We start from the raw sequence: 27537 nt of genomic DNA, 5'->3' as shown, positions 1-27537 counted from the left end.
CTTTTTGTGTTTAGCTCTAATGTTCTTGAAGTGCTTTACTTAAAATGAACAAAGGTTTTTCATTTTTTTCTAACGAGAAAGACAAGAAAAGCAGCCAAGAGCCCTACGGTAACTCTGGAGTAGCTGCAGAGATCCACAGCTCAGGTTTGAGAATCTGTCAACAGGACAGCTAAGGACAGCTTAAGCCAAGTAGGAGACACAGCAAACATGTGGAAGAAGGTGCTCTAATCAAGTTTGTTGCCTACATATAAAACTATGTATGATAGAAAGTTAACAATGGGCAACACCCAGGAAACACCATTTCCATGGTGACGTGGTGGCAGAGGTTCACCTTCCATCAGGACCCCCGACCCTAAACATACAGACAGAGCAACAATCTGATGGTTCACTTTGCAAGTTTGTGGTTGTAACGTGAAAAAATGTGGAAAAGCTAAAGAGGACATGAATACTTTTGCAGGCAGTGTAATGACATGAATTACTCAATACTTTTGCACAGTCCTGTATATTGTTTCTGACCTGACTATGTTTGTATGTTTTCCAACACTCTGAAACTCACTCAATGAAGTAAACTTCTCCTTTCTCAGTGTAAGCCATCTCCCAGTTGTCAGGTAGGGTTCCTAGCTCGTCATTCTCCTCTGGTTTGGGGACCACCGTCTTCGGGGACTGGCCATCCTCTTGGGGTACCTCTGCTGGGGCCTCCACTGGGTTACTCTGAGGTCTGACGTCCCCTGAAGCATCTGTGCTCTTGTCCTCGTGCTCGCTTGACTCTGAGGTGACAACAAGGCAGGGATGAGTCAGGCTCGACATTCTCAGAAGAAAAGGACAAGAGGTGAGGAGAGTGAAAGACAAGACAGGGAAGGTGAAAAAACAAAAAGGAGAAGTGACAGATTGAGTCAGGGTGGAGGCATAAATATAGGAACGAAGTAGTAGAAAAGAATAGGAAGCAGTGACTCAGGGGAAAGAGAGGGAGGTTAACGAGACAGAAAGATGAATAAAGGAGACGAGACAGTAAAGATTGAGACAGAAGCAGGCAGTGATGCTCTACTTTGAGTTGTGGTAGTGTGTGAAAGTGTCACAGGAAGAAAAATGGGAGGAGATGGCAAGTGTCTCTTTCCCAGAGGAGATCTGGAGGAGGAGAGAGGAGAGAGGGAGACAAATGAAAGTGATAGGATTGAAAGATAATCTATGGGAGGGAAAGTGAGAGTTAGTGAACTGTTCAGATCACAGAGACTGCTGTGCTCTATTGATTCCCCTTCAGCTGTGCTGGTCAGACCACACTGTCCATCTACAGACACACACCGCTGCTATTGAGCTGAGAGCAGCAGCAGGGAAAGCTTAACATCCTACATGCCCTGAGCCCAGGGGCAGAACTTAGTGAGCATCTCTACACCACTGATGGGAATCAGCTGAGAATATTTCCTGTTTCCTGCCTTCTTTTAGATCACAGTCAAGCCTGCTTTCAGAGTCATGTTCATCATTTAGAGCAAAATTTACATCATAGCTGCATATGGAAGGTTTTCCATGAGACGTTATAAAGCTTCTACATTTTGAGAGTCGTTTGCACTCTGACACATTTTTAGGTCAAACCCAGCTACAGTTCTAAACATAACCTTAATCATTAATTCATTCATTTGTTTAGCAAAAGCTGACTGGAAGTAACAGAAATGTAGTTTTTAGGGTTGAACAATATCTCTGTTTGCAACACACATATTACAAGAAGTGAACCATGTCATCAATAACACGGTCTCTATTCCTGTAATATATCTGATGACACTCAATGTTTAATGTAGCATAAAACGTTTTAGAAGGTAAAGAGGTGTTAAGGTGGTGAAGTCATGTAGAAACTACAACTAAGTGGTTTCCACGGCTAAGCAGATGTCAGCCAGAAGCAACTTTTTCAATAAAACCTTGTTGTTGAGATGTAAACAATAAATGTTTGACCAGTGGTTGCTAGTTTATTTATCGCAAGTGATACTGTTATAGGAACAATCACCAATATTATTGCACATCGCATGTTTTCCCAATATCATGCAGTCCTAATAAACACACAGATCTGTTGAGGTATGATTATTTCAGAAAATAGCCATTTATTCCCATCATATGATAATACAAGTTAATTTTAATTAGAAATAATAGGTTTTTGTATAATAAAGAGAAAAGACTGTACTAAGTGCAAAACTTACTTCTACTATAAATGCATCTATTTTTTAAAACGTTTTGGTTTTAAGACCACATCCAGCTCAGTAGCGATTAAATCACTGAAATAGAACCTTTCTAATAACATGTAGTCTAAAAGCAACAATCTGGCACCGCTAGAAAGCGTCTGCAAGTCATCCAAGAGGTCAGAACCCAGAACATCCAAAGCACTGCAGGCCTCACTTGCTTCAGTTAGGGTCAGAGTTCATGATCTAATAATAAGAAACAGAGTGGGTGAAAATGGCGTCTGTGGAAAAGTTCCAACACTCCGGACCTCAAAGAACACAAAGGCTTGTCTCACATTTGGCAAAAAAATATCTTGTTCATCTGCAAAACCTTTGTGTGGCAACAAGTAATGAGAAGTTTACCTTTTTTCATAGGGCCAAGCTGATCCGGAAAACTGTTTTCACCTTTGATTAAGCAAGTCATGATTTGAAAACTTCGTATTTATTTGGGTCCTTCGTCTGATTTGCTGTCCACTGCTGGTCAGCTTGCTGAAATTGCTACATACATACAAACATGCATACGTACAAAATCTGCTTTTTGGAAATACTTGCGTACTGGAAATATGGGACAGCCATGGCAAAGAAAGTAGGGGGGGGGGGGGGGGGGGGGGGGGGGTCCCGTCAGACTTAAATAATGCTGTTTTCAAAATAAAGTTTGTACACTATGAGCGTCATTTTCATAATGCAGGTGACTGCACACTAATTAACCGGTTAAAATCAGCTCGTTATGCTTGTTTTACTCCACAAAGAGACAAACAGCAGAGGGCCCTTGAAGAATAATTAACTTAGTAGGTGTTTATTCTATGTTTTTTCTGAAGTCTGTTCTGTGATAATAGATGAAATTTTGTCGAAATCAATCGTAATCAATTTATTTTTTAGCGGCAGGAGGAATAATTGTTCTTTTTGTATTTTAAATAAGAACAAATTAAATAATACATTTTCTTTTAAACTTGTAGAGTAAAAATTGTGATACTATGAAAGTGTGATATTTAAGTCAAGGTTGTCATACTATAAGAATCTCATGGCGGCTAACTAACATTTCATTAATCTAATGGAGAAAAATGATCTGATTTAGTCTGTTGTTTTAAACAACAACTAAAAACAAATGGCTGATGTAAAACTTCCACAACCACTACCTAACCCACATGTACTTATTTTAAACTAATTAAAATTATTTTTAAACAATTTGCACATTTAGATTTAGACATTAGGGGGTAAAACAGCTGAACCTCTAGTAAAATGATGAATTTATGGTTTCATAAATTCAAGTTTAAGAGTTCATTTAAATAATAAAAGCACATCTTAATAGTTTTATTTTAGCTTGTGGGTCCAGGTATTTGTTTCTGTCCTTGGAGACTTTTATGATTTATTGTGTTGGGTATGTTGAAATAGGAAATGTTTTGACATAATTCGTCTAAATATTCAACAGCTTTGAGGATGACTTGTATATAAAGAAGCTTACCTTGTTTGAGCTCATTATGATAAGAAATCCAAAATCTCATGTTTTGACCAGCTGTCCTTTCTCCAAAAGCCAGTCTGAAGAGGTAAATATGTTTTAGAAATTCCTGCAGTGCATTGAAGTCACTGCAGGCATTGGTTGAGATTTGTGAACTTCTGATTTTTGCGTACTGCTTGTTTGCTGCGGCAGACACTCCTCAGGTTATAAAAGTCACAGGACCCCAGAGTGGTTTGGGATTTGAAAAACAAAAAATAAAAACTCATAATGCTCCCTTTTATGATCCTCCATTCATGTGATCAAGGGATGCACTCTGAGGCGTTTCTCTGTTTAAGAGTGTCTGAGCATCTTTGTTGGTCAAAGTTCTGATGATTCAAGGTATGATCGTATGTCTATCAGGTATCATCTGCTGATGTAACCTCTGGAAGCAACAGTAGGTATTTCAAGGTCTGCTCCCATTAAAGCCAGTGTCATGATAACAGCCAGAACATCCTGTTCCGTTTAACAGCCGCTGTGTGATTGCAGATAAGTTTAAAGAGCTAATAAAAAGCTAAAAGTGCATCACTTTAGGGCTAGAGATGTCCAAAGTAGGACTGTTTGACCCAGATACCGATCAGTCATTTACGACTTGGTATTTATGCAGACCAAGTCCAAAACTGGAAATCAACGCCACATATACAGATGAAACCAGATATTTACATACATCACTTTATTAATGAAGGTAAACACAGTGAGATGAATTAGAAAGGACGACAGAACCGCAATATAAGTGAAGGAAATGTTGATTTTAAAAGCCTCCAGGCTTGTGTCGTACTAGACAGCAATATGCGTGTTTGGCCTCCAGCTGCTGGTTCTAATATCTCTTTTAATACTGATGCATCGCAAAGGGTAAATTCATGTCATGATGATGTGTACAAAAGTATTTCAGTGGAAAATTAAGCCTAAATCTAAACTGAAAGTATTTTTTTCTATACAGACACTGAGATGAAGGCTGTGTGTTACTGCTACTGTTTCTAAGCAACCACCTTTGATGAAGCTGTTTATAACTTTAAACTCTGAATAAGGACCTCAGCCCGGTCGTTGTGAAAAAGCCGACGCGACCTTCGCGTCTGTGGGTGCTGTCAGGTTCTGACCTGGGGTGACGGCAATGCTGTTGCCATTGACGATGGGCTTTTCCTCCTCCTCCTCCTCGGGGGGTTCGATGCTGGCTTTCTCCATGTTGCTGACTGACTTGTTCCGCTTTCTCTTGCCCTCGGAGCTGGGTCTTACACCCGGCAGCAGCTGGTCTGTTACATTTAGCAGCAGAGCGCTGGGCTCAGCTGAAGGCTTTGGGGTGCCGTAAAAGTTATCTGCAACACAAGAAAGGAAAAAGCAGAAAGAAATTCAGATCGTTGGATTTAATTCTTTTTCTGGCTGGCTCCAGGTGTGGGTTGTAATCATTCATGTTTTAATTATTTTATATTTTTTATTTTTTGCAGGCAAAGCTAATATTTATCTACAAACTAGAGATGCAACGATTAAAGTTATGTTGTCAATTTGCGATTCGCCCATCCCAATATTGGCTGATTTTTCTTTTAGAATTATGATATAAAAACGACATCAGAATAGAATTAAATTTATTTATTACAAAACTTATAATGGTTAATTTGTTGTGTTCATCAGAATCAGAAGCAAAGCTGACGTTTGGTTATGTGAGAAAGAGCAGTTGCCATAAAACAGGGTTTCACTAAACATTTTTATAGAAAGACAAGATTTTTACATAGCTAAAATTTTAGCGGTTAGCTTAATAATGTCTATGTATCAAAACCTTATCAGTCTCATCAATAAAATCTATTTTTTATCTCATCTCGGTCTCAAATCAGTTAAATTGAAGTCGATTTTTTTGCTTTAGAGAAAGGAATAACTTGAGCTCCAAAATGTCAGCTTTTTTTAGGCACAATACTAATTCTCTTGCTTTTCTATTTTAAATAAAAACTAGAATTTACCACGCATTTTTGTCAAAACCTTTTTTGTCAATACAATGAAATTGATATTTTTGCTAAAGGTATCTTGCAGTGAGAATCTCACACTAGTCCAAATCGAATGATTTTTATTTTTGTAAGGCCAAGGAGAAGCTGGAAACAGACAGAAAGAACATTCTGAACAACAGAAAGGATGCAGTCTGAACACCTTTCCTACACCCTGATTTCCCAATTAAAGTAATATTTCATGTCAAAACCCACAAAAACAGCATATAAGGGTTACAATGCTAAAAACCTAACCAACATCTACACAAAGATGTGCATCCTCAAACACAGATTTTGACCTGCAAACAGCTCTTGGACCACTTATTTTGTTGCCAAACAATTCAATTTTCTGCTCTCAACATCAATCACTTACTAGACATGTTCAAATTTGCTTGGCATATACCACTGGGTTTCAGCAACGCTTGGCCTGAATAATAAGCATTTCTCTCTCAGTTTTGGTCTCTGGTCAGAGCCAAGTATCCACCGTCCCTCTGGAGCTGCAGTTTTTGACTTGGCACCAACTCAAAAAACCCTTTCACAGTCCTCTAAGTTGATTGTATGTAGTTACTATGATTTGATTTGAATACTGGCAGATGTCCATGACTCTGAAAACCTCCATCCATCACTGTAAAAACCCCATAACTTCCCTTCCAGGGATCTTGATTCTTTTTCATATCAAAAGCTGCTGTTTGCCTTTAGAGGTGGAGTACAGTGCTCTTAGCATTTATTGGCAGTCCTTGTAGAAGGCTATTAAAAGTCTTAAAATTATTTCATCTTTTTTTGCAGTAGCAGAACCTCACTGAATTTTGTGTTATTTTTAAATGTTAAACTCCTCCACTTATTCAGTAAAAGAAAACAAACAATGTTAGGGAATACCTGTTTTTACAAAATCAGCTTTTCCACAATAAGCGGCATCCCAAACAAATATATGTAGGGTTTCTTTCATTTACACATTGCTTTTTAAGATAAACAGAGCTCACTCTCAGGCAACTCTTTAAGAGTAATGGGATTCCATCTACAAGCCAAACTATTGTTTGAGAAGAATGGCTGGTAAAAGACGTTTCTGTCCTTCCATCACAAATGTGTATATATGGAGGACTTTGGTCAGAAGAAAGAATGGTTGAGCTTTTTGGCAACAAACTTTATGCCGGCTGTATGGTGAAAGATCTGTGATGCTGTGGGATTGTTTCTCTTCCACAGGAGCTGAAAATCTCTTTATAGGTTAACTAGAGTTGGTGCTAAAGCTAGTTCTGAGCATGTCTGTAGAAGAAAAGGTTTGGTTTTATCCACCATTGAGCCAACTTGGAACAAAGTCAATATGTCACCGTAAACATCCTATCCAGTGAATGTTTGATCCTCTGTTTGTTGTAATCTTTAATTTTGTGGAGGTGGACAATTTAATCTCATTATCCCAACAAACAGACGTTCTTACTGTATATCACGATCTAAATGTCTTAACATTAATTTAAACAACCAGTATGTTTGGGAACATTTTATTAGCCGGACCAGCGGATCTCTGAACAGAACCAGAAGCACTACAAGAAGCAGCTAAAGTTTCAGTTTCAGTGAATTTTAACACTCCAGGTGTGATTTGTGATTTTTCAGTTGAGATCCATTTTATTATGTGGCTTATCTCACTACAGTTTAATTATGTAGCATCAGACATTTTCATCAACTAAGGTGGTTTGTGTTTGAATGTTTGTAGATTTATGTACAGAGACATATAGAGTATGTTTGAATTGTCAGTATTAACTAGTATTTACGATGCATTCATATATATATATATATATATATATATATATATATATATATATATATATATATATATATAGCTTGGTGTTTATGTTCTGCAGCAAAGAACACGTTGACTGTTGGTCACTTTAGGTGGAATGTCTGACAACAAATAAATAAATGACAAATTCAAATGAAAAACACTTGTCTACAGAAGCAAATCCCGATGCTACACATATATTTAATTCTGCAATAAGGATCCTACAAATGTTACTTCTGTAAATATAAATTCTTTAAATGTCTTCACTTCTGCAAGTAAAGATGCTACACATCTTTGTAGAGGTAGTGTTTAACACATCTTGATGGTAATAAATACAGATGCTCACATGTGAGCATGAATGTATCAATTCTTAAGTTGTGCATTTGAAGCAGACAAATTTATGACTAGCTTTGTTAAAGAGCTGTAATGTTTGTTAATACTGTTGTGGCAAAATCTTACTATTTTATTGACTAAACTACCACTAGACAGCACTGGCTTTTGTGCGTTTAAGCGACAACTGAGCGTACTGCTTACAGCTTACCACTCTTGTAAAAATGTTGTGTTCTCATGAATTTGCTTAGGGACAAGCAACTGAAAATTAGTCCAGGGTTACGATCTGGAGTAGTTACAGACACTGTGTATTTGTTTATTAATATGTAGTGCCGCTGTTCTGAATTAGAAAATCAAAATTTTTAGTTTATTTTGAAAGTGAACAACTCTACAAACAGGAACCGGCATGGGATTAGCCTGCTAACATGTAAGTATTGTGTGATATGACCATTCACATAGAGGTCACTTTAAACAGTAGATATATATCTGAATTAGGAACGTGGCCTGGGTCTGCTTTGACAAGACTATAAACTGCAGAAAAACACACCAGCAGCATCAGATGTGCATCAAAAATTACAAAACTTGTATTTACTATTAAACAACTGACAGCATGTGGTAGGCATTTTGAGTGCGAAATTATACATCTGCAATTAAAAGTCACTTTTATTTTGTATTTTCACACATCTTTACCAGGCAAGAAGTATGTGAAAAATCCAACAAAAAGGATTTTTTTAAGTTATTGCTGGAGAAGATGTCTTAAAAGTTGAATAAAAGAGTCAATATTACAAAAGATGACTTTAGCTTGGGGTTGTGAACCTTCTTATGAAGACATCTGGAATTATAATTTACTTTTTTTCTTAGAGACAACAAATGGGAGTAGGTGTAAGATACAGCAGTACACATTCTCCTTTAACACTGTATTCGCTGTGGAGGCTTTGTAAAATTGAGCAGTGTGCAAAAATCAGCCTCAGCCACAGACTTGTCCTGAAATAGTTCATGGAAGGTTTGCTTTTAAGAAAGCTTATCTGCTCAGCTGCACTACGCTGCTCCTGGTAGAAAGATCATACATGAGAAGACGACGTGTGAAAATCCACAGGGATTATTTTAATGCACCAGGCTCAAGCATTAGAGACACAGCTAACACTGACTGCAGGAAAACACCAGGAGAAGCCAGATAGTTTTAAAGGGGAAAAAATAACTTGTGTCTCCCACTGCATTGGAAAAAGCATACTGAAATATCAACTTTGGAAGACACAAGGCCTCCAGAGAAGAGGAGCTGGGAGAAGATTACAGGGACTGTTGGGATTAACAGTTCCAAATAACAGGCACAAATCCTGATACCTGACGAGGTAAATATTTGCCTCTGACAAGAAAAGCTCCCAACTTACATAACACACACTGCCACATGCAGCCCGAGATCTGGGAAAATCATTGGCCTGGATATCACATTAAATTTCATTCTAGAAACCTAGTTTTAGTCTGCTTTAACCATTCAAAGATCAGTTCTGATATGTGTTTTTATCCTGCTAGGACACCTGGTTGTGTCCAAGTTTCAGACCCAAACCATCACCATTCATTCATAGTGAAGCCAGTTTAACATCACCAGGTAGACTGAGGGACCACCCAAGAAAGAACCTGCAGCTTGAATGAAATTTGCAGCTGCCCTGATAGACAAGCCTAATGCCTTATGGAGAAAGGTTTCATGGTGAGACTGGACAAAAATATTTCTTGTGTATTTCTTGCCTTATTTTTATTTAATTAATCACATCTTTTTGGGTACAATAATTACACATTTTATGAATCTCATGATAGAGGGTCAACAAACAAAACAGAGTTAATATCTTTAATTGACACAAAATATTTCAAACAAAAAAGCAAAAAGAATGACACATATCTTGACTGCAGGTATTGGTATTGAGGTACAGGTTTCAAAAAGGTAAGACTTCAAAACCGTTAAGATTTTCTGTGTTTACAGATTAAAGCTTTTTAAAGGAGATTCCAGAGAAAGGGCTCGAGTGACCAGCAGTATACAGAAACACCACACTGTCCCCCCCAACCTGGAAAGGTCTGACTCATCATTGTTTGTTATAAGCTTGGGTTGGATGGCCATTTGCAAATGGGAGCTTTAATGAGTGCTTTCCTGGTTAAATAAAAGTTGATAAAAAATTTGTGATACCTTTATTTGTGGAACACTCCAAAAATGGAGCTGCGGTTTTCATAAAAATATAGTTAAAAAGTGGAGATTAAGTCATATTTCTTATTTGTGTGCATAAACTAGAGACAAAGCTGATTCTGGTTGAAGTCCTCATGAACTTAGTATTGCGTATCAACCAATCTCCAAATATGGACATCCTTACACTACTTGTAATAATCAACAGGCAATATTTTTAACAGAAGAATTAATTTTGCTCACATTTTAACATTTTTGTTCCATTTTTGTGTATAAATCTAGCAATGCTGTACAACATTTACACAGGATAATCATGAGAATCTCATACAAGCTAATGCCTAGCTAGCTGATTTTTTTTTTTTTTTTGCCTGTTAAAACACCAATAACCAGCTATAAATTAATTGATCATAAAGTATTTATAAATCTTTTCAAAAAGTGTTAAGCAATTAAAATAGCTGAGGTTGTAAATAGGACCTTTATTGGTGCTGGTCAACTTGTCCCTTCGCCGTTTTTATCTTTGCAGTTTTGATCGTTTTATACCGGGCTTTTCGTGCAAGGAATGGCGCCATCTATTGCAGGATGTTTAGTACCGCATATCAATTCTTACCCACCACCATGGGGATGTATTGTACCCAATTTCTATATCCTATTCATATTCCTCTGTAAAGAAATAAAGTTTTATAGCTCCAGTAAATAACAAACAGCATGAAGTCACTTATTTTATTGCTATTTTGCTTGGATCTAGGGGTCCTAATCGTGTTTCATAAAGGTCAAGTGGCCCAAATGGGTATTAGAACCAAACTAAATAGAGTGTAATAAAAGCTTTTTAGAGAATATATAATTAAATAAAATTTGAATTTTTTTCAGGATTTTGTTTTTTATAATTCCTGAAAATATAATTATATAATTTATAATTCAAGACACCTTCACGGGGACCACAAAATCGAGGCACGTGATGTGGAGACAGGGTCCCACCCTGGAGCCAGACCTGGGGTCAGGACTCGTCGGAGAGTGCCTGGTGGCTGGGTTGCTCCCCGCAGGACCTGGCCAGGCCAAGCCCGAATGGGAGATGTGTGGCCATCCCCCAGTTGGCCCACCACCTGCTGGGGAACCATGAGGGACCGGTGCAAAGAGGATTGGGCAGCGGACGAAGGTGGAGACCTCAGCGGCCCGATCTCTGGATGCTTACGCTGGCTATAGGGACGAATGGAATGTCACCTCGCTAGGGGGGAAGGAGCCTGAGCTTGTGCAGGAAGTCGAGAGATATTGACTAGAAATGGTCGGGCTCACCTTCACGCACAGCGTGGGCTCTGGAACCCATCTCCCCATCTCGTGTTGGGGTTTACCCCAGTGGATTAGAGGGTTGCATCCCTGCGCCTTCGGGTTGGGGACAGGTCCTCTGACCGTTGTTTCGGCCTATGGGCCTAGCGGTAGTGTGGAGTACCCAACTTTCATGGCGTTCCTGTGCTGCAAAGTGCCCCTCCCGGGGACACCATTATTCTGCTGGGGGACTTCAACGCCCACGTGGGAAACGACAGTGACACCACGTGGGTGACACCTCCCCTATCTGAATTCGAGTGGTGTTTCGTTATTGGACTTCTGTGCTAATCACAGATTGTCCACCATGTTCAAGCATAAGGGTGTTCATCAGTGCACTTGGCACCAGGACACCCTAGGCAGGAGGTTGATGATCGACTTTGTTGTGATGTCAGACCTTCGACCGCATATTTTGGACACTCGGGTGAAAAGAGGGGCTGAGCTGTCCACTGATCATCACCTGTTGGTGAGTTGGATCTGCTGGAAGAGGAGAAAGCTGGATAGACTTGGCAGGCCCAAGCGCATGAAGGTCTGCTGGGAACATCTGGCAGAGCCCTCGGCCAGGGATTTATTCAACTCTCACCTCCGGGAGAGCTTTGACCAGATTCCAGGGGATGTTGTAGACATAGAGTCCGAATGGACCATGTTCTCCACATCTATTGTCGATGCTGCTGCCCGTAGCTGCGGCCGTAAGGTCTGCGGTGCCTGTTGCGGCGGCAATCCCCGAACCCGGTGGTGTACACCGGCAGTAAGGGATGCTGTCAAGCTGAAAAAGGAGTCCTATCGGTTGTGGTTGGCTTGTGTGACTCCTGAGGAGGCTGACGGGTACCGTGAGGCCAAGCGTGCCGCAGCCCAGGCTGTGGCAGAAGCAAAAACTCGGGCCTGGGAAAAGTTTGTGAGACCATGGAGAAGGACTACCAGTTGGCCTCAAACTGATTCTGGCAAACCGTCCGGCGCCTCAGGAGGGTGAAGCAGTGCTTCGCCAACACTGTTTACAGTGGGGGTGGGGAGCTGCTGACCACAACTGTGGACATTATCCGCCGGTGGAAGGAGTACTTTGAGGATCTCTTCAATCACACATTCCCTGGTGGAAACAGAGGCTGGGGACTCGGGTTTGGACTCTTTCATCACCCAGGCTGAAGTCACCGAGGTGGTTAAAAATCTCCATGGTGGCTGGGCTTCGGGGGTGGATGAGATCCACCCTGAGCACCTCAAGTCTCTGGTTGTTGTGGGGCTGTCATGGTTGACACGCCTCTTCAACACTGTGTGGCAGTCGGGGACAGTGCCTCTGGACTGGCAGACTGGGGTGGTGGTCCCCCTTTGTAAGAAGGGTGACCGGAGGGTGTGTTCCAACTATAGGGGGATCACACTCCTCAGCCTCCCTGGTAAGGCCTACGCCAGGGTATTGGAGAGGAGTGGTAGTGTGGTTTTCGTCCTGGCCGTGGAACACTGGACCAGCTCTATACCCTCTACAGGGTACTCGAGGAGTTTGGACCGCATTGCCGGCACTTGTTGGACTCTGGCAGGGTTGCCCTTTGTCACTGGTCCTGTTCATAACTTTTATGGACAGGATTTCTAGGCGAAGCCAAAGGCTGGAGGGGGCCTGGTTTGGGGACCAGTGGATTTTGTCTCTTCTTTTTGCAGATGACGTGGTCCTGCTGGCCCCCTCTAGTCAAGACCTACAGCATGCGCTGGGGCGATTTGCAGCCGAGTCGGAAGTGGCTGGGATGAAAATCAGCTCCTCCACGTCCGAGGTCATGGTTCTTGACTGGAAAAGGGTGGCTTGCTGGAAGAAAGAACATTTAAGTTTATACCACACTGGAGGGACTATGTCGTTTGATTGGCCTGGGAATGCCTTAGGCTCCCCCCAGAGGAGCTGGAGGACGTGTCTGGGGAGATGGAAGTCTGGGTGTCTCTGCTGAGTACGAGTAAGAACACAAGTTAAAATGATAGCAGGAAGGGAAGGAAATGGTAATGTGTAGCTATGAAAGTATGAATCGTTGAAATGACTAATTCACCCAAAGCTAAAATTAACAGACTGAAAAGAAACACCTTGGTCTTTTGTCCTGCTGGATTTTTGTCTTGGAAAAAACACAAATCAGTGACAAGTGAGAAGAACGCTAAAACATTTTCCCAACAATAAGCATTGAATGTGTGAGCTGCTGCCATGTCTGTTAAAAATTCTTCCTTTTAACAAATCTTTGCTGCTGTAACAAATTATTCTTAGTGCCCTTCCCTTCAAAATGATTATTCTATCTCTTTATTCTACATCTAATTGGCCATTAAATCATTAAACGTATAAAAAGCTGAATGATGGTAAATCAATTACACAGAAAAAAAATCTCTGCCTCTCTCTTCTCCCTGTGGAAAAACAGCTTCCATCGCCGAAAGGATCTGACAACCCCTCTGGCAGTGGTATTAAGCTGGGCTCCAGAAATTAACTTTTTCTTTCCACCCTCCAGTTTACAGCAGCAGACTGAGACTGGAGTCATGTGGGAGGAGAATAGAGTTATCTATATACTGGCAGGGGTTTGCTAAAAGTTGGAGGTCGTCAGGCGGACCAAGCAAGGAATTTTGACCTAAGTTTAAAAATCCAAGCCTCTGGCCTATCTGACCACCCGAGACAGAATGTGAATATTTGTTTTGATTAGGAAACTGAAGAGCTGCTGTAGTTCAAGGTCTAGGCCACGAGAAAGGCAACATGAAGGTACTACAGGAGTGTGTGTGGGCTTTTTTTCCCCACTGTTCAGGTTTACAGAGTGTCTGTTGATGACTAATGACAGACTTTCCTCCACAGAGATAAAAGATGGATGCATGGATGCAGAGTTTAGAGAGTGGGGGGCAGTGCATGGACGTGGAGTGATAAGCACAAAATAAAAATAAAAACCTGTCATGTCATACTGAAGCATACCTTCTGTAAAGAATTGGAAATGTCACAAAGAAGAATGACAGCAGTCATGTACCCTGTTAAGCGTGACTTTACTGAATCCTCACCTTCATATGTTCCACTCTCCAGCAGAGCTCCGCTTTTCTCCAATTCCATAAACCGGTCAACGGTCACAAAATTATAATCCACGCCTGGGACCTCTCCCTCCTTGGGCTGCCGAGTAGTGCCTGTGGAAGGAAAGAGAACAATTAGAGCTTCACCACTATATAGAAGCCTTGTAGAGTAGAGGAATCTTAAGCTGTTTTAAATATTAACTTGTTCACTTACTGAATAACTATAAAGAAAATCAGCTTTCTTGGATTTTTCAAAACTATGAGTACTGTGAAACTCCATAATTATGTCCCTAGTTTGTTGCAAGCCCGAAACAGCAGCAGGATATACTATAATGCATGCCTAATTGCGAAACACAGTGGTGTCATACCATAACTCTTGTGTTAATTCACCAGTTTGTTGGTTTGTACCCATGCATGCTACCTACTTTCATTCTGTACCCTTAAACCATTAGGTACACATGTCATCTCTCCCTTCATGTGCACACCTATGCAACCAGGAATGAAACCCAAAATATTGGAAAAAAAGAAAAGTAAAACAGACCAGTTTTAATATTTTATGCAGAGGACTGCATGTTAGGGAGGCAATTGATGAGAAGCTAAAAATGTCATATTCCATTTCCATCTTTGAGAAAGAAAATTATAAAACAACTCATTTGATAGTTGATAGTTGATTTCTTTACTGATTATTTTGAAAAGCATGTATATGGATAAACTCATTAATACTACAATGCAGTTTCCATATAGATGTTCAAAAACATCTTGTATATGTGTCTGTACCTTGATGCAATCAACTAAATTAAACATAAAAAGAACCTAACTTTGGTTGATGTTTAAAAACAACCCTGATCTGACCCTCTCTTCATTAAATGTCCTCTTTATTCCTTTTGGCCCCTTCTCTCCTACATGGCAAAGGTTGACTTTTTGAGCTTTTAGCTGGCGGAGGAAAGGCGAAGTACCAATTTAGCAGCTAAGTGATGCAATTTGGACACCCAGAGGTGAAATCTAGTCCATTTGCATAGAGGTGACAGCATGTCAAAGACTTCCTGATAGGAAGCTCCACTCATAACAGCAATATTCCACTGTGCCATAGCAGCGTTTTGAGTCAAGTTTACTGACACGTAAGGATCTTCTTCTAGCTACTAAAACTCAGAGAATGAAAATGTTTACAACAATCAAGTGTGGTACAAACAACCTAAATGTTCTTTCTTCCCCAAGTGCTAATTAGACTTGTTAAAGCTGATCCCAGCTGTGATAACACACACCACTCGACCCCCGAGGTGCCGAATGGGTTTTCACATCTGAGAACATTGTTCAAACTAAAAACAGAGCTTGTATAAACAGTGTTGTAAGGGCCTTACAGAGCCATACTGTAAACATTTACCATTTAGGAGGGAAACAACTTGGGGATTGAAAAAAAAAAAAATGCCATCCTTATGTTTTCAACTCCCAAATGTCACACAATTTTGCCCACTTTAATACTAAGAACAGATGGATATGCATGGATGATAGGGCAGCAAAATGTGACAAAATTCTGCATGGCAATAATACAGGTGAATATTTTGATTTTGATATCACCCTTTTTTTTCCTCTCTCCTCTTCTTCTATTCTATAATTCCATCAATCTGTGACCTTTAGTCTTTTGGGCAGGGTCAATAGGTCCCGGTGTGATGCCGTGAGACTATGTCCAACTGCCTAAACATTACATTAGCATGTAAAAGGCATGCTCATAATGCATGGAATATAATAATTATTGGAACAATCATTGCATTCCTTTGGATATGAATATTGCACACACAGATATTGCGATGACAGTACATTCGCAACATATTTTGAAGCTTTAATTGATGGGTTTAGTTGATTGATTTAGTATTTTTCTCCTAAAACATCTGAATTTGTTTTTATTTTCAACCTTTTTGGATGAACAAACAAAAAACATGAATGCCATAAAAGAGATGAGAGAGAACATCTGAATTAAAAAAAAGAAAAATCAAGTTAATTTTAAGCGAAAAAAAGAAAGTGCACCGTCTTTTTATCTGGTAGATGCAATAAAACATTACTGAACCTACTGAACCTTACGTTACAACACTACAGAGGTTCCCTAAATTAAATATTAAATTTGTAGTGAGTATAATTAAACACATCAGTCTGCTATAGATCTAATCTTTTAGATTTCTTTGTTTGCAGTTTTTCTTTCAACTAAAAAAAGTAGATTTATGACTCATTTTTGGCTGAGGAGTAATCAGGGCCTACAGTAAGCCACTAGTCAAATATTATCTGGCATGTCTTTCAAAAGGAAGATGAAATAAAACCAAACAACTATTTTTGTCAGTCTCTTTAAGGTTAAAGTTGAAGCAGGTAATTAAAACTGATAAAAGCTACCAGATTCTAAAACCTTGGCTATATTTAGTTGAGTGCTAAATACTGTACTCTGTCCCCTATTTTTAACTGAACAAATAGGGACTTTAATAATCCGTTTTGTTTCAGTTGAGAAAAACTTATTTTCCTCAAGGTCCTTTTAAAGTGTCCTTACTACTTAGATTTAGCCACAGCAGCCTCTCATCCAGCTCCGATGGAATGCCTTAATTTGCGGTTTTGTGTGTGTCATTTGACCTCGAGGTGTTATGCTTAACAGAATGTTATGCAGCGCCAAAGTTCTCATTTCTTATTGTGCTAATTTAGAAATTTATAAAGCTTCAAAATAATGTATAATTATCTTTTGATTAGTAAACTTTGAAAACTAATTGTATTAAACACTGAATGTTGAATGTCTCTGGCCTTGGTTGCATGTTTAAATCCTTCAGCAGTTTGCTGACAAGCAAAGATTGTTTCCATTCATGGTCTTGTTCTAGTCTGAAGAATGTGCTCTAAAACACTTTTTGACTTCATTTTTGTTATATTCTGACTAGCATTACAGGGCTCACACTTTTCCTCAAATCAGTCGTTGATTGGTTTATCTGCACCTACTCCTCCTCCTGGCCCTGGCAGTTCAGGTGTAAACAGCTGACAGATCAAACGCAGTTCCCCGTCTCTTTCTTTCTTCCTTTCTTGCTTATATTAATGTTGGTAATATCAAATCAATCAATCAAAACCTTATTTATAAAGTGCTTTAACATACCAAAAGGGAACCAAAGTGCTGCACAGGTGAATAGGACCAAAAAGCTCCATTCCTTAACCTCCTGAGAGACGAATAGGGTTTTCGTAAAAGTTAGATTTTAAAAATGCTTAAATGGTATTCTAAATGTTACCTGCTTAACTGCAGAAGTAGTTTTTAGAATATAATTAGCTTAACATTTTTGGCCATTTTGTGTGCTTCTTCTTAGGTAATTAAATCATTAGAAAATCTACTTAAGAAATAAAATTAAAAAAATTTTTTTTTTAAAGGTTTTTGGACATAAGTGGCATTTATTCATCAGTAGCTGGACAGGAAGTAGGGCAAAGAGAGAAGGGGAAAATGTGCAGTAAATGGTCAGGGGCCGGGTATTGAACCTACAACAGCTGCATGAAAGACTGTAGCCTCAGCATATGGTGCACCTGCTCTACTACTTAGCCAGGTGATGCAAAATAAATTCTTCATTTGGGTATGTAGCAGTTCGCTGGGTTTTTATATAATCCTTAATTAAAGTGCAAATATATTAGAAATGCTAATAAATAGCAATAATTTTTCTTGCTTCTTTAAATGTGTGAGAAAATATTCTTCGGTGGGAAATGTAAGCATCAGACTGCTTTCATAGATATTGAGACTGTTATATTTATTTACATTAACATAGTTTAATGTAGCTTATCAATGCCACACACCTTCCTGACACAATCATCTGTGTAAAACAAACAATCAATAGGCTGAATAAAGGCTGCTTCTATGAAACAACTTAATCTAACAGCTCATGATTAGATGATCATCTGATAACAACTGGAGCTGCTTTTTATAACCCCCTTCCAGAATAGTCATCTTATTTGTACAAGCACATGGTCTTGATATCACTATCACATGAACTAACATGAAAGCCTTTTTGCACTCCTACCTGCTTGGAGAACCCTTCAAAGCAAAATCAATAAACCAGAACACACCGAGAGTGATTTGTTAAGGCTTATGAGAACAAACAAGCAGCAGGGAACAAAAAAGTGAAAGTGATTGTCTGAGCATGTGTCGCACCTCCAGAGGACAGCTTGTTGATTGTGTCTGTTGGTATGATGAGTGGGAGGGAAGGGGGCTTGTGTACCTCTCAGATTAGCCTTGCTCTCAGGCAGAGCTACTGTCTGAGCAGCAAAACACAAACGCAGACATATTTTCAAAGAAGACCTTTGATGTGGCAGAACTATATTTAGCTGCATCTTGTGGTAGGAATTTCTCAGGGGCGGCACATTTTTAAAGAGAGGCAACCACAAGACCAATACATTTTTGACATGTTCTGTGTCTCTGTAGAAGACAGAGTGACTCTATATGTTGTCACTTGTAGAACACCTTTATTACAGAAATCTATAGAAGGCTTAATTGGGTTAAATCAAGTGTTCGTCAATGGTTTTCTGTAAAAGGAGTCTGTGTCTGCAAATCTCAACAGGTGAATTACGGGACCAATACACAGTACACAAGAATCCATGCAGCAAACAGATCAAATGGAACTAAACTAGCACCAAATCTAATATTGTTTCATGGGCTGATGCTGATAAGAAAATATAGAGAAATTATAGTACTGTTTGCTGGTGTAGAGCATACAGGTTTCTGCTAACACAATGCTAGGATAGAAAGACTCGGGCAAGGATGTACAGCTCGTTTTGAAGTCCAAATTCTACTGTTTTTTTATTTTATAGATTTTTTCACAAAGGTTCAGGACACTAAGCTGTCTTTCCAAGGGTGCAAATCCCAGCGAATTGCCCCAGTAGTCAGATTGTGCAATGCTAAGAGAAACTGTAAACAACCCAAGAGCTCCATCTCTAAGGAACTCAGCATGTTAAATGTGAAGTTCTCGACTGCAAAAATACTGAACATAGCTTGTTTAGAAGGATTGGCAGCGAGACTTAAGCTTGCGAGGTTGCATCTCAATGAACTACTAGACATCTGAAACATTATGTTTGGCCTCAAACTTGGCATATCAGCAGCGACAAGTTGAAGTCCTTTCCCATTTTGTACTTTTGCAGTCCTTTCACACTCAGCTTTCTCAGGTGAAACATGGAGCCGTTTGCTGCAGAAAATTTCATACTGACCGTTCGGTCGATCCTTACTTGCCAGAGGGTATGTTTCATACCCACCTTGACAATTTACTTGAACTCTCTTTATTCTATTTGTCTGCTGAAAAGGAAATGTGGTTATATGACTCCAATAAATAAAATCTGCTCAGAGTTATTTGGAAAAGCTACTGTCATGAATAAACAGAATAAACTGAGAATTAAATAATTTTACTTAAATAAAAACTGAGAACCAGAAGAACTCCAACCAGATAGGAAGCAGGAAGATAGGAAGGATTAAGAAAGAAAAAGTGGAACACAAAAGAATAAAGAACAGGTATAGATGAATGAAGAGCATAGAAATTTACAGTGTATTTTATAATTAAAGCATGATATACCCCAATAGCCTGGAGGCATGACTTAGTTCAGTGGTGTTGTAAATAGATAAAACATGACACGATAAGCTATGATTAATTTATACACCAAATGCATTTGCAGCTGTACTGTAATGCTCTAATAAAGTCTGAGGTCGCCTTTATACTTTCATACTTTAAAAACATTACAAACTGAACAAGCCCGCATTGCAGCAGGTCATTTGTCTTTGTTAAAAGCCTACAGAAAACGCTCACAGTTTGCACTTTTGAGATGCGAGACGACCAACGAGACGAGGAAACAATTCACTGCGTAACTGAGGCGATAAAGGTGAACTGAGTGTGAACGGAAAGGGAAAACAGGTGAATGAAAGGAGGAGCAGATGTGAGGAGCTTGAGCTGTTGTGTGGGCGGAAGCCTTTGTAGCCTCCATTTGTCGCCCTGCTGCTCTGAAATCCTTTCACAACTTCACAAGCACGCTTAGTGCAGCATCTACATTCCTCAGAGCTATCTGTTTGTTAGTAAAATACAGCAGCCTGAACCCATGACCTCTGTGTGAAAAGTGAATGCAGTATGACCGGAGCAGAGCCTGCGATGAACTTTAGGTAACAAAAAGAAGCTCGACAACAGCCCTGAGCCATCTCTGGAGAACAGAACGTCTGTCCTGTATTTGAGACAAAATGATTTAAATCCGATGTATTTCCTGAAGCATCGCAGGCAGAGATTGTACTGCATGTTTATAATATGGAGACGTGTGCGTGCTCAGAGCCCAAAGGAAAAGATTATATGACAAGAATTCAAACAAATCCTCACCAAACATCAACGGAGAGGAAAAACAAAAGACACGATGTGGCGTGACACAAACCTTTCAGTTTCATTTTGCTCAAGAATGTAAAAAATAGGAGTAGAGGATGCATGACTAATCAAAAGAGATAGGATTCATGTTAATGGCATGGGTTTAAAAAAATGCTTGTTGCTTTAGTGATAAAAACCAAGAGGAATTATGAGGCATAAAAGTTCCTTATTCCACAGGTTGTTCTGTCCTGATGTCAGGGAAAAACTTGAAGCAGCTGAATTAATAAAAAGTCTCTGATTTGGTCTAAATAATTGTGCTGGTTGTCTTGACAACTTTCAGTTCAATTAAATGCTTTTGTAGCTTAAATGAACATTACTTTTATATTAGCTTCTTGATGTTTTAATTATTTCTGGACAACTTTTCAAACTATAATTTATAATTGAGAGGTCTTGAGTAATGTTTACCAATCTGATCTCCAAAGATCCAAGAAAATTTCCAAAGAAAACCGTAAATTCCCTGACCCCCAAAACTTGATCAACCTGCACCTCAATTGCAATACACTAGGGACACTTAGATCTTTGGGTGTTGGGATGGGGCTGGAGGGACATCAATTTCGCTCACTTTTAGCTATAAGAAGCTTGGCGATGTTCAGCTTTTGATGTAAGCGTTCAGTTTATAAGTTTCACTGGCTAACACTTCACAGAAGAATATCCTGGTCTCTGTCAGAGCTGTGATCTAGCTTACTTTTACCTATGGCGACATGAGATACAGTTGGTTTTTTAAACTTGAGTCCCAAAATTTAAAGCACGACGTATTAGCAATTTGAGCACAAATCTCAAATTCAAGTCTCAATTCTTAACTAGCAGGGGGACTTTCTGGTAACCATTTCAAAAATAAGTCCTAAAACATGTCTTTGATTGATTAACTGGTCGTTCCTTCCTTCCTTCCTTTTTGCTCATTTCCTTCCTTCCTTTTTTCCTTCTACATTTCCTTTTTTCTTATTTCCTTCTTTGTTTCCTTCCTTCCTTATTTTCTCGTTTTTTATTTCCTTCCTTACTTCCCTATTTCATTCCTCCCTTAGTTCCTTCCTTAGTTCCTTCCTTCCTTCCTTCCTTCCAGGAAATAAGGAACTAAGGGAGGAATGAAATAAGGAAGGAATGAAATAGGGAAGAAAGGAAGGAAATAAAAAACGAGAAAATAAGGAAGGAAGGAAAGAAACAAAGAAGGAAATAAGAAAAAATAAATATAGAAGGAATAAAGGAAGGAATGAAGGAAATAAGAAAATAAGGAAGTAAATAAGGGAATAAAGAAGGTAAAAGGAAATATGAAAGGAAAAGTGAAATTAAGAAGGAAACAACAAAAAAAGAAACAAAATAAAGTAATGCCGAAGGAAAAAAGAAAATATAAAGGAGCTAAGGAAATAAGGGAATAAGAAAGAAAATAGGGAAGTAAAGAAATAGGAAAGAAATGAAACAAGGAAGGAAATAAGAAAAAAAATAAGGGAGAAAATAAGAAAGGATGGAAATAAGGGAAAAAGGAAGGAAGTAAATAAGGACGGAAGGGGATAAGGAAAGAGGGAAATAAGGAAGAAAGGAATGAAATAAGGAAATACGAAAATTAGGTAATACTGAAAGAAATAAGCAAGGAAGGAAAAACGGAAATATGGAAGGAAAGAAATAAGGAAGGAAATAAGGAATCAAAGAAAGCAGAAAATAAAATAAGGAAGGAAATAAGAAAGAAAATAAGGAAGAAAATAAGAAAGGATGGAAATAAGGGAAAAAGGAAGGAAGTAAATAAGGACGGAAGGGAATAAGGAAAGAGGGAAATAAGGAAGAAAGGAATGAAATAAGGAAATACAAAAATTAGGTAATACTGAAAGAAATAAGCAAGGAAGGAAAAACGGAAATATGGAAGGAAAGAAATAAGGAAGGAAATAAGGAATCAAAGAAAGCAGAAAATAAAATAAGGAAGGAAATAAGGAAGAACGGAAGAAAATCCTTCCTTTCAATTAAATGTCAACAAAAAAAAAACAAGAATAAAACACAAAAGAAAGGTTTGCAACAAGAAATAACAAAATAATTTATAAAACACAAGGTATCTGAAAGACAACAGGAAGAAGAAGTGGCTTATCCAATGCCTCTAAGTTAGCCTCTTTTCAGGAGACAGCTTTGCAACATTTTCCCTGATGTACTGTAAAGAAGGGGCTGCTGATATATTTTTTATAATTCAGTACAAATCAGGAATACTTAGTATTATTGCCAAAGCTTTGGATAAAATATTAATGTTAGCAGCTTGTTAGCACAGCTAATTTAACAGTTTAATATTTTATTGTGTAATTTAAATGTGCAACTTAAAATAGGGGCTTGTCTTCCCTAAATTAGTTGGGTGTATTATAAAACACCCTTTACACTTTAAATAAATTGAAGTGGCAAGAACCAAATAAATGCATATTTTATTGCAGGAACATAACCTCTTTTTGATTTAAGAAGAAATTAACCTTTAACTTTAGTACATTTATTGGTATTCCAGCTGTCAATACCACTCCTCTTCGCACAATCTATCTACATTGTACAGATTCCTGGGTCCTCTCTTATCTTCCCTTTTGATCGTCTTACCTCACAAATGATCTAAAAGGTGTAGGTCTGAGGACTGGCATAGGAATGGAAGAAAAAGTTGATTTCTGGACAACAATTTCTGTGGTTATTTGGCAAATTGTTTTGGATCATTTGCAGAAAGCCCAATGACAATCCTTTTTCACCACCAGCTTTGTGTATATCTAAATTTTTCATGATTCATTTTTCATTTTTATTTGCCACCAGATTTATAAATTCATATTTAAAATCTCTGTACATTGAGAGAAGTCAGATTCCTTGTTTGTATGAACGAACTTGGGCAATAAAGGTGATTCAGATTCTTATGAACAATCAACTCATGATGCAGTTCACTGTTATAGGGCCGTTGGATGAGAAACAGACCCACAGCATAAGAAATCCTTCGCCCTGCTTTACAGTAAGCATTAGGTACTTCTAATAATTTACTCTTTTTTTTTATTCACACCAGACCCACTTACATTTATGTTTCTGATTGTAGGGCACAACAGTGGTAGTCCATAGTGGTGGTAGTATAAGGGTCTGGGACTGCTTCACTTCTTAAGGACCTGGATGGCTGTTTGTTAATTATGGAAGCATGAATTCTTCCCTGCAACCGAAAATCCTGAGGGATAATGTCAGGCCATCAGTTTGTGACCTTAAGTTTAAATGCACATGGTTTATGCAGCAGGGAAAAACAAACATAACTAAGGTTTTGGAGTGGCCTAGTCAAAGTCTGTGTGACTAAGTGAACATCGCTGCTCAGAGTTTCCAATGCGACCTGAATTGAACCAAATTCTGGAAAGAACAGTGGGCCAAAGTTCTTGCATGGTGATGTGAAACATTAATTGCAAATTATCACAAATGCTTGATGGCAGCTCTTGCGGCCAAGGGTTCTTTGAAGACAAAGTTGATGTGCATCAGATCTCCTACAGTTAAGAAATCAGAGTTTAATTATCTGGCTTATCGTCTTCTGAAGTCTCCAGTCATAAACTATTTTTCTTTCTATGTTGTTGCAGCAAAGTTGTTTTTTAGAGAATAGCTTTAGTCTGTGTGCATAGGGCATCTGTCACACACTAAAACCCAGTGTCACCACCGGCCGAGACGGCGTCAGCCTGGCCCATTGTAACCATTCTAATCCAGCTATTTGTCAATTAGGAAGTGACGGGCAGCTGTAATGCCCCTGCATTAGTGGGATGGATTAGTTTCTCATTCAGCAGCCGGCTGCCATCCATGGGTGAGGTGGACTGATGAAGGACAGCAAACTGTGGCGCCACATCACCAAAAAGCTGCTTTTGCTGCACTTCTCCTTCACAGACAGAACATTTACCCATGTGCTTATTTACAATTCTTACTGATGGAACAGAGCAGCAGCTTAATAAACTCTGATTATGCGTTACTTAGGCGGTAATAAAGTATATTGAGAAAGGGAATGCAGGGGTTGCTGCTGTTTTTCGATCAGCTAAAGACGAAAGTTAATATCGTTGCTCTGCAGTCTAATCACTTTGAAGGGTTTTGATCTAAAAAAGAATAAGGCACTCTTGGACTTGGGCCAGATATGTGCAATCATTTTTGTGAGATATCAGACTAAATCAGATTTTCAGGTTTATTTGAGTTCAGTGAGAATGAGAGTGTTGTTCTGCAGGTTATTGACAGCCAGTGAGGTGAGAGAAAGCCAGACAGCGAACCACCCTCCCTTCGCTGTCTACTGGCCTTCTGTCGGCCTCTCCTGAATCCCATTAATAGTTCTGCCCTCCAGGAGGTGCTAGGTGGACGGCCTGTAATCCAACCACAGATATTGATGACTGCATCATTCCCCCAAGGAGGCAGGAGAGGAGGGAAGAATGACAGGAGGCCTGATAAACTGATTTAGAGGCAGGGAAAGAGGGAATGCATAAAGAGTTTAATACATCACCTATCTGTGTGTGTGAACCACTGAAATCTGCAGCATCCATAGCATCAGAGAAGCTGCCACAGAATTAAACTTTCCTAAAAGTTAAATCATTCTCATTAATATTACCTCAGTGTAAATGGTCAGTTATATTTTATTCTATGGAAAACATAGAATATGCATAATACTCTCTTGTTGTTTGTCAGCTCACAACAGTCTCTTCTCACAGCTTGACAAATGGAAGCAATAATTCTTTCTGCTCCCCCAAAAACACTCACTGGCTATTTTCTCAACTGAATTTATGCTGCTCACAAATCCAAAGCACATTCCGACTAAATCATGAGAGAACCAACTGTTAGTGCATTAAAAGCAGCAACTCTAAAGAAGCTGCAAAGATGCTACAACAAATAAAACTGACGATAAATCCTGTCAAAAGTCGTGCCACATCTGAGCCTACAGCAAGAGCAGAAGCCTTAGAAGCTGTGGAAGGTTTTAGCATACTTAATAGCTTAATAATTTTCAACTTGGGTTGAAATGTTTAAAATATACATTTAGGACAGTAACAGAGTAGTGCTTTTTGATAAAAAAAAAAAATCTAAAGGCATTTTTTTAATTAAACGTTTAGGATGCTCAACCACTAGTCATGCAAAATAAATTCAGACAGTCTATGAAAGGCCGTGTTTTTCTAACATATTTGGACACATGAACATTTAATGTCAATATTAAATCCTTTAAAAGGTTTTTGTAAATTAAACAATGAAAATTGGTACCAGCACACTTCTTCACTTTACTGCTCTCTCTCCTAGACACTCGCACACCTCCACAGGGATTTCATCAAGACCAACTGCCTTTCCTCTCTTCATCCTTTTCAACGCCTTTACTTCATCTTTGCTACCTTGATTGATTGATTGATTTTTCTTTATTTGTACAGGGACAGTGCACAGCAATACATTGACCTAAAAACAGGAAATATGCATGGTGCCAGGTTATAGCGAAAGATGGTAATTTCCACCTGTAGTCCCTTGACAGGTTGATGTTAATCAAAACTAAACAGTTTTTTTTGTTTTTTTTTCTATGTAAATGTATAAGAGAAGAGAACCATTGAACACAAACAAATACAACACAATCGTAACAGACCTTGCCCCTCAGTTACACCAGTCATTCTGATTGACAATGGTCACTTCTGCTCTTTGTCCGCCCTCATTTTCCTCATTCATCAACTTTTAAAGTACTCGTTCAATCTTCTTTTCACACTTGTTGCACCTGTCAGTACATTTCCATCTCTATCCTTAATCACCCTAACCTGCTGAACATCCTTCCCATCTTGGTCTCTCTGCCTCGCCAACTTGTATAAACCCTTCTCTCCCTCTTTACAGTCCAAGCTATCATACAAGTCACTATGCCTTTTGTTTGGCCTTAGCTACCTCTACCCCGCCAGTGGCGGATGCTGGTCTTTCAAGGAGGGGAAGCTCAATTTAGCTATGGGGCATAACAAATGACAATATTGAACAACACACCTTCAATTTGTGGCTTCAGACTCATCACCCTACCTGACACTTTCCACCTCCAGAACATTCCTGACAAACCCCTCCTTCAAGATAACTCCTACACCAGTTTTCCTTCTATCCACACCATAGTAGAACAGCTTGAACCCTGTTTTCCTAAGCTTCTGGGCTTGCTGCCTTTTCAGCTGGTCTCTTGAACAGACAGTATGTCCAACTTCCTCCTCTGCATCATGTCAGCAAACTCTCTAGCTTTTTCTGTCATAGTCCCAACTCTGAAGATCCATACTCTCAGTCCCAGTCTCTTGCCTTTCCTCTTCTCTCTCTCTGCCTATGGACACAGCTTCCTCCTCGTCTTTGCTGACCAACAGTAGCCCAGTTTCCAACTGTACCCTGTTGGTCAACAGCAAAAATGGCGGCCGTTGTAAACACAGGCCTTGACTGATCCCATATATTCATGTTCTTGACTCGCATGGTAGATGTTGCAATAATTTTATGCCGGATACCCTTCCTGCACACCCTCTGCATTTATCTGGACTTGGGACTGGCACAAATAGGACACAGGACACTTGAGGCTGCATTTATGCCTAACTAAAATGGCTAAAATCCCACATAGGTGTATCACATCAGGTACACATGATGAGAGGTTGATTACTCATCATTTTAAAGTAGGGTTTCCCTGTTTAAACCTCAAACATTAAGGTTGGTGCTCCTGACTGTTATATTGATTGTGAACACTACTGTCAACGTCACAGAGGTCTAATTCGAATAAGAAATCAGTGTACATAAAATAGTCCACAAGTGAAGGGCATTCGAAACAACTGGCAAATGCCCAGGTCTGGCTTTTAAAGCAAGCTCTCCCTAAAAGCAGACCGCAAGATATTAAAAGAAGTCTCCAAAAACACTAAAAGGTTACCACAGGAGTTTCAGCAGGGTGTGCTACTGCATAAGTTTAACTTTCATTGGAAGTGTGCAAGG

At 39.2% G+C, this 27537-nt stretch overlaps 1 protein-coding gene across 8 annotated transcripts in view; it reads right to left on the bottom strand.

The window, feature by feature from the left end:
* Nucleotides 1-27537, bottom strand: part of magi2a (membrane associated guanylate kinase, WW and PDZ domain containing 2a) — a 305513-nt gene that overhangs the window by 106641 nt on the left and 171335 nt on the right. For all 8 annotated transcript variants that reach the window (XM_047389222.1, XM_047389220.1, XM_047389221.1 and 5 more), the window contains exons 3-5: nucleotides 14246-14365; nucleotides 4791-5006; nucleotides 557-767 (exon numbers count right to left, since the gene is read on the bottom strand). In XM_047389222.1, coding sequence (XP_047245178.1) covers nucleotides 557-767; nucleotides 4791-5006; nucleotides 14246-14365 — 547 coding nt within the window. The remainder of the gene's footprint in view (nucleotides 1-556; nucleotides 768-4790; nucleotides 5007-14245; nucleotides 14366-27537) is intronic.

Source organism: Girardinichthys multiradiatus, chromosome 17 (genome assembly GCF_021462225.1).
Source record: "Girardinichthys multiradiatus isolate DD_20200921_A chromosome 17, DD_fGirMul_XY1, whole genome shotgun sequence".
Classification (NCBI taxonomy): domain Eukaryota; kingdom Metazoa; phylum Chordata; class Actinopteri; order Cyprinodontiformes; family Goodeidae; genus Girardinichthys; species Girardinichthys multiradiatus.
The sequence above is the reverse complement of the archived record's forward strand: the minus strand, read 5'-3'. Positions and strand labels throughout refer to the sequence as shown.